The 12,947-nt window shown below is 47.1% G+C and overlaps 1 protein-coding gene across 1 annotated transcript; it reads left to right on the top strand.

Annotated features, from left to right (window-relative positions):
- The first annotated feature begins 7,965 nt into the window (after positions 1-7,965).
- LOC128972723 (TLR adapter interacting with SLC15A4 on the lysosome-like) lies at positions 7,966-8,925 on the top strand. Its single transcript, XM_054388829.1, has one exon. It carries the CDS (start codon positions 8,002-8,004, stop codon positions 8,923-8,925), a length of 924 nt encoding a protein of 307 aa, XP_054244804.1. The 5' UTR covers positions 7,966-8,001.
- The last annotated feature ends 4,022 nt before the right edge of the window (positions 8,926-12,947 follow it).

The following is a 12,947-nucleotide window of genomic DNA, read 5'->3' as shown; positions in this document are numbered from 1 at the left end:
CACGGTGTCACTTTGGTGAGTTATGGTCATTAACTGGGAGAAGCTGTCATTGAAAGTCCTTGCCAAATTCTGGCACTTCAGCGACCCAAAGCATTCTGAATCAAGGTCAATCAGTGGCTGTTGAGAAAATTTCCAAGTTTAAGAAAGCAAAATCACTTCCCTCCTCTGGTCCCCCGCTCCCCACCCCTGCCATATGGCAGCGTTCAAACCGTATCAGCATTCCTCCGAAAGCTGTGTTGAGGCAGACTGAATCACTTCTTTGTCTGGGGAACAAGGCACCAACACAACCTGGAAAGTACCAAAACTCTGTCTGTGTTGTGGGACTGGTGTCAAACCTGCCTTCATTTCGATGCAGATATGGGCATGGATTTAGAGTGCTGGGAATCTGTTGCCTAGGTGCTGGTTTTCTGTTTCGATACCTGTGCCAGTTAGTGATGGGCACAAGAACTCAATTTGTTCTTTTTCTTTTATTTTTTTCCTCTGTAGAAGGCAGGCATTGAGGATTTAACCTGTATATTAACCATTCCTGTATCATTCCAATAAAATTGTTTTAGAATGCTTTCTCACACCATTGGTTGCATGTCTCATTGATGGGTTGTTGTAAGCTGTCCTGTAAGCTGAACTTGTCCTGGAAGTTGAAAGGAGTTTTCATATGAAAATGTTCCATCATAGAATAATTGGAATCATTTGTGCTTGAGAAGACCTTTAAGGCCATAGAGTCCACTGCCAGCACCACATCTACATATGACTTTGAAACCCCTCCTGGAGGGACTCTCATCACTGCCCTGGGCAGCCTGTTCCAGGGCTTAAGCACTCTTTCAGTGGAGAAAATGCTTGTGATGTCCAGCCTAAAGCTCCCCTGGCACAAGTTGAGGCCGTGTTGTCTCATCCTTTTATTTCCTACTAAAGAGACCAACTCCCACCTGGCTCCAGCCTCCTTTCAGGGAGTTGTAGAGGACCAAGGAGATCTCCCCTCACCCTCCTTTTCTCCAGGCTGAACCACCCCAGTTCTCTCACTCAGCTGCTCCTCACAAGACCTATTTCTGGACCATTCACCAGCTTTGTTGCCCTTCTCTGGACACCCTCCAGCACCTCAATGTCCTTCTTGGAGTGAGGGCCTCAAAACTGAACCCAGTATTTGAGGTGTGTCTGTTGTAATGATTTAGGGGTACACCTACCCAAAAGAAGGTTTGGAGATGTGGGAGTTTAGGAGAGCACTGATGCACTTCACAACTCAACTGCTTTCCCCTCCTCCCTAGGCAGTCACAGCTCAGAAGTGGATGGGGCAGAGCAGCTTCAGTCCCCATCTGCAGAGCTTGCTAGTCAGGGATTTTGTTGCACTGTGTAATCAATGAGCTTTGTGCTTCTGACAGCAGGGGACCGATGTTATTTAATGTTTGTGTGGACAGAGGGCAGTGCAGGATAAACTTTTGAACTAAAACTGGTCACTTCCACCTTCTCTGTTTGCCCAGTAGATCCATTGGGCACAGTCCTTTTAGCTTAATGTCCTGAAGTGTTGCACCACCCAGAAGATGCATTCTCAGCCCTGACACTGTACCAGGATTTGCCCATGTCCCAGACTTCAATTCAGATCCTCTGAAGGAAACCAATAACTCAATTATTTTAAAGCAGGGTTTGCAGCTTCTTTGTGATTTATAGGACCAACTTTTTCTGTCTGAACAACTAAAGGTCAACCATCAGTCATACTGAAGTCTCTTCATGGCGTTTTCTGCTTGTCCCACACTCAATTCCCTTCTTTAGTATCTTAAAACTTAAGGTAGTGCCCATAACATAAGATGTAGGGAAAAGGGTTTTTGAAGCCATTTCTAAATTACAGTGAATCCTGTTTATATTTCACTTGTATAACCCAGAAAAATCCTTGGGTTTGCTGTTTCTAAAAAGTCTTAAATTGTTCCTTATTAATGTAAACCTCAATGTAAATAGTTCTCAAAAAAAAAAAAAAAAAAAAAAAACCAAAAAAAAAAAAAAAAAAAAAAAACCACAAACCCCAAAAGCAGACAAACCCAAGCTGCAGGTATGCATTTGATGTTTACTCAACTTGCTTACAATGGTGTGCAGTGCAATAATAACCTCTTCTACCCCTTCAGGTGGGATTTGATTCATTTCTCAGTTAGTATTCTCAACCTGTACCTCATTAAAGCCTGACTGCATCATTCAGCTCATGTTGCATGCATTTCAAATACCACAGCTGTCTCACAGTCCCATTTGGATGTGGAGATAGGTGCCTGCTATTCCCTTACTGAAGGGTCTTCATTCGAGGTCAATTCAAGTTGACTTCACAAAGCCTATAAGGGGTTAACTTGAGGCACAGTGGTGGTCAGCAGAAGTAGGTAAAAGCTGTTTGAGGAGCTCAGTGACTGGTAAGAGGTTCTCTCTATATATACATCTATATATAGCATGTGTGTATAAACATCTATTCTGTATCTTGGGTGTTCTGTTTGGTTTGTGACAGGAGAAAAAGAGATTGGCTGATGCTGTGCACTCTGACCCACAAACTCAGAAATGCCAGAAATGAGACTTACCAACAGCAATGTCATTATGGTTGTTTCTTTTTTTCCCCTCAAAGAACTAATTTAAAGCCATTAATGTAATAGATTCAGACTGAGCAGTACCTGTGTTAAGAACTTCATCAGACTTCATCTCTCCTGGGTTTTCCTCATTATGGTATGAGAATTTTAGTGGCCAATTTAAAAAGGAACTAAGACAACTCATTACCTGGGAACAAGCCATTAAGCTACCCTGACTTGGTGCTTTCCTGCCTTAGTGTTTTCCTTTCATGCCTGTCTTGCTTTCTGAGGGTTTCTTGGGTGATGCAGACAGAGACATTCTGTGATCACCTTTCCCCACCTCATCCCCAGCCTCAAGTTGAGCAGATGCAAGATGTCAAGGGAAAATTAAGGCATTTGCTTTATTGCTCATTATTCATGTACCTAATTCCAGATCTGAATACTGGAACTGCATTGCCTCCACCTTCCTTTTTCCCACCCCCTTTCTTGCAGAGATCATGACAGCATCTGCAGTTCTGGAAATGGGACTACACTGGACATTGAAAAAAATGGTCCTCAAAGCCCATCTGAACAAATCAGGCAGCACTGCCTACAAAAATAATCCCACTCTAGAAATAAATGATTGCCAAGTAATCAGTGAGTTTCCCTTGGAAATTTTCTGTGTTTTTTCCACATTATGTGATCTTGTTAAAATGTTTTAGATTGAAAAGTTCATTGTTAACAATTTGGAACTGTATTGGTAAACTTTTGGGGATGCAAAAGGATTCTAAAAGTCAACTGGAGTGATGAAGCAGGAATTGCTATCTTACTCCAGGAGGTGAGCACTGTGTAAGTATTGAGTAGTGGGAGTGTGCTGGGTATGCACAATACATGCATTGAGTAGGCTGCAAGCATGAAAGATCAAAATTGGTCCCATATGCAGTAATTCCTTCTCTCATACGTTTGTCTATTGAAGCATCTTCAGGAACTTGGAAGCTTCTTCAGGAACTTGGAGACTTCTTTGTTTTCAGCTGCTCGGTGAAAGATTTCAAAATCCTTAAGAGGAAAAAGAAACCAGCAACATCATTAACACGCTGTCAAGTCTGCTACAGTTCCCATTTGGTTTCAATTCTTGTTTAAGACCTTTCCTAACACATTGGGCAAGGTACTTTTGCTTAGGCCATTAGAACTTGCTGAGATACACGGCTCATAACCACGGACATGCCATCAAAACGGAATCACCCGTGTGCGTTAAACACCAGCACCGACACGCACGGCGGCCCCGGGCAGGGCTGGGTCTCAGTTGACGCCCAGTGTAAGGCCGGGGCAGCGGGCTGGGCGAAGCAGGACTCGGGCATCGCGGCACAGACCCGTGGCTCCGCCATACCCACGGCCACCGAGCACCGGAGCGACAACGCGCGGGGCCCGCCCGCCTCCTCCGGGCCTCAGCACACCCTGTAGCCCGTGAACGACCGCCCCGATCCCCGCTTACCCACCGGGACCCGGCCCGGCTGGCGTAACACACCCTAATGCCTCCCTTCGCAACCTTGCTGCGGCAACCAACAGCCACTCAACGATCGAGGCGAGCCGGGCCCGCCTTTCTGATTGGGCATTTCTCTTGTCAGTCAGCTCCGAGGCCCGCCCTCTCCGGCGGCTGCTTGCCGCGGCTGATGGTGCGGGTTTCGGGAACCGTGGCCGGCGTGAGGCGAGTCGGTAGTCCGGAGCCGTGCTAATAGAGTCCACTGCACCAGCAAGCCGCCATGAACAGTAGCGCTCCGGTTCCTCTCCGCAGTCTTCTCCCGGGAACGGCTCGGCCGACCCCAGCCCACTTCTCCCCGCTCCCGAGGCTGCTGCGGCAGCGCTGGGCTCAGGGATTGCGCTGGGCGTCGGGCAGGGGCTGCAGGGCGAGTTCTGCCCTGCTCTAGCCTCACCGGCTGCCTTTCCTCCCCTGGGGCCTCCCTGAGTAGGGAAACGGCTTTCTTGCGCTTCGGAAGCGCTTTGGCATCCCTGATAGCGTCCTCCCGCTGCTGAGAGGTCCTCTGGCTGCTGTGGGTCGGCTTCTGGAGGCAGGGAGGGGTGGGGTTGAGGCAGATTTGATAAAATCCGTCAGAAGAGACATCAGCAAAGAGCTGGGACGTCAGGTAGGGGAGGAGTTGTTGTGCAAGAAGGTGTTGGAAAGCTCAGAGAAGCCGGGGGTGTTGAAGTACTGTGGATTTAAACGGTGAGCAAAAGACCTGCAGCAGCTTGAGGGAAAAGCAGGCAGTGTGATCAGTGTCAATTTCACCTCTAGATCATGCACGCGAAATCACAGTCTGGGCTCCAATAAAGGGCTTTGCCTGCTGCTGTGCATAGATTCACAGAATGGTTTATGCAGGAAGACACCTTAAAGATCAGCCAGTTCCAACCCTCTGCCATGGCCAGGGACACCTTCCACCAGCCCAGGTTGCTCAAGGCCTCATCCAGCTTGGCCTTGAGCACCTCCAGGGAGGGGACATCCACAAACCTCCTTGGGCAACCTGTTCCAGTGTCTCACTACCCTGATTGGAAAGAATTTCTTCCTGATCTCTGTCTAAATCTGCCCTCCTCAAGCTTCAATCCATTCTCTCTCATCCTATCACTACAAAGCCCTTCTCTTTAAAATCTTTATTGATCTGGACAAGTGGATCAAGGGTACCCTCAGTCACTTTGCATTCAACACCAAGCTGGGTGGAAGTGTTGATCCACTGGAGGGTAGGAAGGCTTTACAGAGGGACCAGGGTGCCAAGAAGGCCAACAGCACCCTGGATTGGATCAGCAATGCTGTGGCCAGCAGGACTAGGGCAGAGATCCTCCCCCTGTGTTTAGCACTGGTGAGGCCACACACAGTTTTGGACCCCTCGCTATAAGAAAGACATTGAGGTGCTGGAGTGGGTCCAGAGGAGGGCAGTGAAGGTTGGTGAAGGGTCTGGAGAACAAGTATTGTGAAGAGCAGCTGAGGGAACTGGGGCTGTTTATGCTGGAGAAAAGGAGGTTCAGGGAAGACCTTCTCAGTCCCTACAATTCCCTGAAAGGAGGTTGGAGCCAGGTGGTTGGTCTCATTTCTCGAGTGACAGGATGAGAAGAAAAGATTTCAAAGTGCACCAGGGTAGGTTTAGGTTGGACATGAGAAACAACTTCTTCCCTGAAAGCGTTGCCAATCCCTGGATCAGGTTTCCCTGCCCAGTGCTGTGGTGGAGTTAATGTCCCTGGGTGCATTTAGAAGCCATGTAGGCATAGTGCTGAGAGTCATGGTTTTGTGGTGGGCTTGGTAGTGTTGGTTTAGTGGTTGGACTTCATGATCTTAAAGGTCTCTTCCAGCCTACGTGATCCCATGACTCCCCATTGGATGAAGCTCACAAGACTGAGCATAGCTGTTTGTTTCAAAAGGGGAAATGCTGGAAATAGCATTGCCTCTGGAAGTCAGGTGGGTGGCAGAACAAACTGAACTTCTCTAAGCAGATGTCTGTAGTGGGATTCAGTTTCAGTTCTGAACAGCCTGGTGAGGTCCAGGCACTGTGATGCTTTAAAACCAGTCTTTGCTGATTTTGAATTGAGTATTAGAACAGGTAGCCATAGAATCATAGAATGGTCTGGGTTGGAAGAGACCTCCAAAGGTCATCCAGTCCAACCCCCTCTGCAGTCAGCAAGGACATCCTCAGCTAGATCAGGCTGCCCAGAGCCCTGTCAAGCCTCACCTTGAATATCTCCACTTGTCTGTATTACACCACAACCAGAAAAATCTCAATTCATGCTTTTTTTAACATCCTCTTTTAGTATTAGAGTGGCGAGCGAGCTAGTGAAATGTGAAACAATCACAAGTCCTCTAATATCCAGTGGTAGCTACTGAGGGGGGTGATGTGTGTTGGGTTTATCTCACTCTATCTCTCTCTCACACACACACACACACACACAAACAATACAGCGGCACCCCCCATAGTATTCTAGCAACAATAGTGCGCGCGCGAGCAGAGGAGAGCGTAGATAGTGGTCTATATCTATGGAGGGACACAAACACACACAAGGGGGGAGAGGATATAATTAATGATAGGACAGACACAATTTCAGAGACAATAAAAGTAATATAGTGGAGGGGTGTTAAAATGAAACAATAAAGAGATCACAAGATGTAATAGAATTGGGGTTGAGGTATGGGGGGGGGGGAAGTGGGGTTGGGGAAAGTAGGGGGGTGGTGGGGAATTAACACACACACACACAACACATAGTGTGTGTTTGTGCGTAGGGGAGTTGGATATATCTCTATTATTTTAAAAGCTTTCGCTAGGTATAATGAGATATCAACACTGTATCTATTTCTTGGAGTGATGGTGAGGTGGTTGGTGGATGAGTGAGAGTGAGGGGTTGGGGGGTAGCGTGTGGTGGGGGGGTGAGTGAAGAAGGAAGGGTGTGTATATATTGGAATGGTGGTGTGGGTGGGTGGATTATAGGTGAAGTGGGTGTGGAAAGGCGAGAGAGTGTGTGAGTGTGTAGTGTGAATGAAGAAAGTTAAAATAGCTGGGTGTATGTTAAAATAATTTAAAAAAATAGCTATAAAAGGGTATTTGTAAAGGAATTTACAAAGACACACACAGTATATAGACAATAAACTAATAAATTTAAGTTATATCTATGGATCTATATATATGGGGAAGGGTGGTGAGGTATGGGTGCTCTATCTAGGGTGAGAGAGAGAAGGATTAAAATTGAGTAGATATGTTGGATATATTGAAATATGGGTGTGGGGTTTAATAAAATAATTTAGAGATATGGTAAATGGGATTATTGTGATAGTATATTTAATATTATTGTAATATTATATATGGGTTAAGTATATGAGGTGAGGTATATAGTGAATATGGAATGTTGGTGTGTGGATAATGAATAGATGGGAATTAGATTAATGGGGATAATGAGCAAGGTGCCCTGGATAACTGCTGTAGCAACGAAGTTGGACTAGATGATCTCCTGAGGTCCCTTCCAGCCCCTACAACACTGGGATTCTGGGAAGGACTAACAGCACCTCTTGTAGCTCTGACACTTCACAGGACGGCTCAGGCTAATTCAGACTCAACCTCTAAGGAAGGAAATCAAGATCAAATTCAGACCATAGCACCTTTTTAGCTCTTAGAACTCGTTCTCTTGCAGTGGAAAATGTTGGTTCGCAACTGATGGTGGTGTTATAGACAAGTAAAACCATTTTGCTTGTTTTTTACAGATCTGGGGTCAGAAGTGAAGTTACAGATGAAGAGCTCATTTAATGCCCTTCAGAATGACTTTTTCGACATAATACAGAGATTACATCTGTAGCAAAGCATGCAGATTACCCAAAATAACTATTCCAGGGTAAAAAGAACAACCACAATCTTTACCAAAAGGTTTTTTATTGGCCAAATAGGTTGGAGGTTCTCTGCCTGCCTGCCTTTCACCCCCAGGATCCCATGGAAGTCTGCTGATCAGGGCATTACTCACACTTGTCATCATGTTAGCAGAAGGCATCTTAACGAGGCTCATATATAAAGAAAGCTGTCATCAAGACAAGCCTTGCAAATCTCCTGCATCCAGAAAGGATCAAGAGGGAATCTGGAGGCAGAAACTTGTAGACAATGTAAAAATTAAATGGATTGCTGCTGGACATGAGAAGCTGGATGAGATCTCTGCTGGAAGTGGCAAAGTGGAGCACAGGAGCGGTCCCGAGTGGAGAGTCATGAAAGAGGTACCTGCAAAAGATAACCAAATGCTTGTTAAAGGAACTGTGTCACCAGCTTTACACATCCCCAGAAGAGAGCAACCTGCTGAAGAGCTGCACTTGTATAGATCCTGGCCTTGCAACAGCATCTATCAAAACTATCCTGACCTACATATTGGGGGAGACCATGTGGGGGACCACACATGCGATTCGGGTTGTGTTTTGGACCATGTGTGTGAAGAGCTTCCCAGTGGCCCTCTTTTGCAGTCCATAGATATTCCTCTAGGCCAGTCCCCTCTGTGGAAGCATCCTGAAAAGCCAAGTACAAAGTTCCTCTCTGCAGATGAAGCTGAAGAAAGGAGCATGATGCTCTGTGAGGAGCCTCTTTCAAACTCCATGCTCAACAGGTACATGGAAGCAAAAGTGGCAGAGCTCTATAAACATTTATTTGAGGAGAGCTTGGCCAGGTGTGGTTCTGTTACAAACCTCCTCACTTGCAGTTGGATAAGGAATAACCTGAACCAGATAAGCCTTCAGATATCCCAGGAGCAGCACATAGAAGCCTCAAAAGCTAGAGAAGTCCTCTTGCACTCCTTAGCTTTGTTTAGCCTGCACAACACCGCCAGCAGAAACAGCTCCGAATTCAGCACTCCAAACCTGCAAATCTCAAACCCAGCAGGTGTGACAAAGAACTGCAGGATGCAGGTGATGCCCTGACTGAGCTCCTCAGCCAAAGAGCTAGGAATATTTCACTCAAAGGATTAGCTTGGGAAGTGAAAACATTGACACACTACAGGCTTCTTCAGATGAGTATTTTAAGGCTTAAACCATACTTTGTTAGCAGAGACAGTAAAGGTTGCTCTTTTCTGTGCTCTGATACAGGGTTTGAAGGGAATTTCTCTCTGCAATACCTGTTAGCTGGATTGTTATAACATGTATGTCCTCCTCCTAAGGCCCTGGCAGTATCAGTAACCATTCTCCTGTGCCATCAGATTTAGTCCTGCAACAAATGCCAGTCCAGATGTGTGCTGGTAAAACTCTGCTCTATGAGGCTGATCCCCCCCAGCCAGTGAGAAAAAAAGAGTCAAGATGTGTTTGCTAGACTTTGGATTGAGCCATATGGCTGAAGCCCAAATTTTAGATTCTCAAGTCAAATTTTGATGCAAAGATTGATTCCAATGGCTGAAAACTTGTCTTGATTTTGAAAATCTTGTCAGCAGGTGGAGATGTTTCAGGCTCTGGGTTATTTTGTGTGTATTCCCATGTAATAGCACCTGGACAGGCTGAGAGAGCTGGGGCTGCTCAGCCTGGAGAAGAGAAAGCTCCAGGAAGACCTTCTTGTGGCCTTTCAGTACTTCAGGGGAGTAGAAGAAAGATGGGGAGAATCTTTTTTAGCAGGGCCTGTTGTGACACAACAAGGGGTGATGGTTTGAAACTAAATGAGGCAGATTTACACTAGAGAGAAGGAAGAATTTTTTTGTGCTGAGGGTGATGAGAGCCTGACCCAGATTGCCCAGAGAGGTGGTAGATGCCCCATGCCTGGAACCATTCCAGGTCAGGTTGTTTGGGGCTCTGAGCAACCTGCTCTGGTTGCAGGTGTCCCTGTTCACTGCAGGGGGGTTGGATTAGATGACCTTCAAGAGTCCCTTCCAACCCAACCCATTCTCTGATTGTCTGATGATACATAGGGAAGGTGTTGGCAATGTTGCATGAATGAAGCTGTTGATCTTGTTGCATGTATCTGCTGTGTACGTAGAGTGTGTCAGGTTGAGAATCTGGGTGAAATAGTTGATCAAGCTTGCAAAAGTGTTTCATTTTCTGTAAAAAAGTTTGTCAATAAATCCCTACCTCTTGGAAATCCACTCAGCTTGCTCTCACTGTGTTATTATTTTATGTTCCATTTGTGTTTTCAGGAAATAGACTTTGCCTTATTTCCTTGGACACAAAGCAGCAGCAACCTTGGCAAGTTAAGACAGCTGCAGCACTCCTGGAAAAGTCATGGCAAGCTTCCTTCATCTGTGCTGGGAAATTTTAGTGGGGTTCTAGATACACAAATTTTCTTGCTTAGCTTTCAGACCCTTTTCCTTCCTTTTCTGTTACTACTTTGCAGCATGTGCCAAGGCTGGGCTGGCCACTGGATGAGTGCTGGATTGTCTGGATGAGTCTGCCTAAGCACTGAGACAAGGCAGCACCTGAGCAAACTGAATACTCCTGGCTTTGAGGGGGTTCCCAGCTTTTTATACGCTTTGCTCTTGGAGCTGTAGGAAGATAGAATCATAGAATAAATAAGGCTGGAAAAGATCTCTGAGATCAAGTCCAGCAATTAACCTCCTTCCACTGAGTCCACCACTAAGCCATTCCCTAAGTGCTACATCTACATGGTTTTCATCACTCCCAGGGATGGGAATTGGGGAGGGACTTTTTAGGCTAGCAGGTAGTGATAGGACTGGGGGGAATGGAATAAAGCTGGAAGTGGGGAGATTCAGACTGGACATGAGGAAGAAGTTCTTCCCCATGAGAGTGGTGAGAGCCTGGAATGGGTTGTCCAGGGAGGTGGTTGAGGCCCCATCCCTGGAGGTGTTTGCAGCCAGGCTGGATGAGGCTCTGGCCAGCCTGATCTAGGGTGAGGTGTCCCTGGCCATGGCAGGGGGGTTGGAACTGGATGATCCTTGTGGTCCCTTCCAACCCTGACTGATTCTAGGATTCTATGAATTTCACCAGTCCTATATCTACACATTTGTCATGACTCCCAGGGATGGGAATTTCACCACTGCCCTGGCCTGCCTGTTCCGGGGCTCAACCACTCCTTCAGTGAACAAGTCTTTCCTGATGTCCAACCTTAACCTCCCCTGCCACAACTTCAGGCCATTTCCTTTTGTCCTATCATTTGTTCCTTAGGAGAAGAGACCAACTCCCACCTAGCTCCAGCCTCCTTTCAGGTAATTGTAGAGAGCAAAAAGGTCTCCCCTGAATCTCCTTTTATGGTAGGACCTGAGCATTTGCAGAAAAGCATAAGATAAAAGCATGAGAGGTGAGTTACAGAATCCCAGAATCCCAGAATCAACAAGGTTGGAAAAGACCTCAAGGATCATCAAAGTCCAACCTGTCACCCAAGACCTCATGACTACTAACCCATGTCACCAAGTGCCACATCCAATCCCCTCTTGAACACCTCCAGGGATGGTGACTCCACCACCTCCCTGGGCAGCACATTCCCACGGCTAAATTAGATCCATACTGTGTCGCTTAATGTAAAGAACTTCAGCTTTGATGGGTACAACTCTGCAGCCTTCCTGTAGGATCCGTTCAGGAACTGGAAGGCAGCTCTAAGATCCCCCCCAGAGTCTTCTCTTCTCCAGGCTGAACACCCCCAGCTCCCTCAGCCTATCCTCACAGCAGAGGTGCTCCAGCCCTTGGATCATCTTTGTGGCCTCCTCTGGACTTGCTCCAACAGCTCTGTGTCCTTATGCTGGGGACACCAGAGAAGTTATTTACATTTTGGACTAAAGCAGGGTAACAAATACTGGGTGGACAAAGTCTGTAGATGAGGTTTTTCCATGGAGAAAACTGCAGAGCATCACTAACAGCATATACTCTGCTGCTTGGCACTGCATTTATCAGCATCTTCCTTCACACTGCTCAAGCATGCATTAGTGTGCTAAGGAGCCACATAAATCAGCTGAGAATTCGTTTTCCCTTTCCCTCCTCCAAACTGCTCATTTATTACAATGCTAAAAGTAAGTAATCTTTGGGTTGGGTAGAAAAAACACCCCCAAAGCTTTCCCCCAGCAAAGCCATGCATTATCCTCACAGATGTTCCATACCTGCTGCCTCCGGCTGCAGCCACAGGGTGGCTGGTTTCAGGGTGGCTGCTCTCATGAATTATACAGAATCTGGATCATTCTGGACAGCAGGTGGTGGGCAAAAGGTTCACCATGAACCAGCAGTCTGCATTCATGGCCAAAAAGGCCAGCAGGATCCTGGGGTGCCTTAAGAAGAGTGTGGCCAGCAGGCTGAGGGAAGCTCTCCTCCCCTTCTGCTCTGCCCTAGTGAGGCTGCAGCTGGTGTCCTGGGTCCAGTTCTGGGCTCCCTGCTTCAAGAGAGGCACAGGGAACTGCTAGAGATAGTCCAGGGAAGGCTGCAAATATGCTGAGGGCACTGGAGCAGCTGACAGGGAGAGGCTGAGAGACCTGGGGCTGTTTAACCTGCAGGAGAGCAGCCTGAGAGATCTTCTCAGTGCTCATCAATATTTAAAAGGAGGGGGAGAAGGGGATGGGGCCAGGCTCTTCTCAGCCCAGTGATAGGACTAGGGGCAATGAAAAAAATAGACGTGGGTAGATTCAGTTTGGATGCTAGGAAGAAGTTTTTGACCATGAGGGTGGTGAGACACTGGCACAGGTTGCCCAGGGAGGTTGTGGAAGCCTCATCCCTGGAGGTTTTTAAGGCCAGGCTGGATGTGGCTGTGAGCAACCTGATGTAGTGTGAGGTGTCCCTGCCCATGGGAACTAAATGATCCTTGAGGTCCCTCCCAACCCTGAAAATTCTCTGAGTCTAAAAAAGGGGCAACAGGCACAAACTGGAGGACAGGAAGATCCACCTGTGAGGGTGCTGGAGGACTGGACCAGGCTTCTCAGAGAGCCTTTGGAGTCTCCTTTTCTGAAGAGATTCCAAACCCACCTGGACATGTGGTCCTGGGCAGCCTGCTCTGAGTGCTCATGGTTGAGCAGAGAAAGCTGGCC

Source organism: Indicator indicator, chromosome 17 (assembly GCF_027791375.1).
Source record: "Indicator indicator isolate 239-I01 chromosome 17, UM_Iind_1.1, whole genome shotgun sequence".
Lineage (NCBI taxonomy): Eukaryota > Metazoa > Chordata > Aves > Piciformes > Indicatoridae > Indicator > Indicator indicator.
The sequence above is the reverse complement of the archived record's forward strand: the minus strand, read 5'-3'. Positions and strand labels throughout refer to the sequence as shown.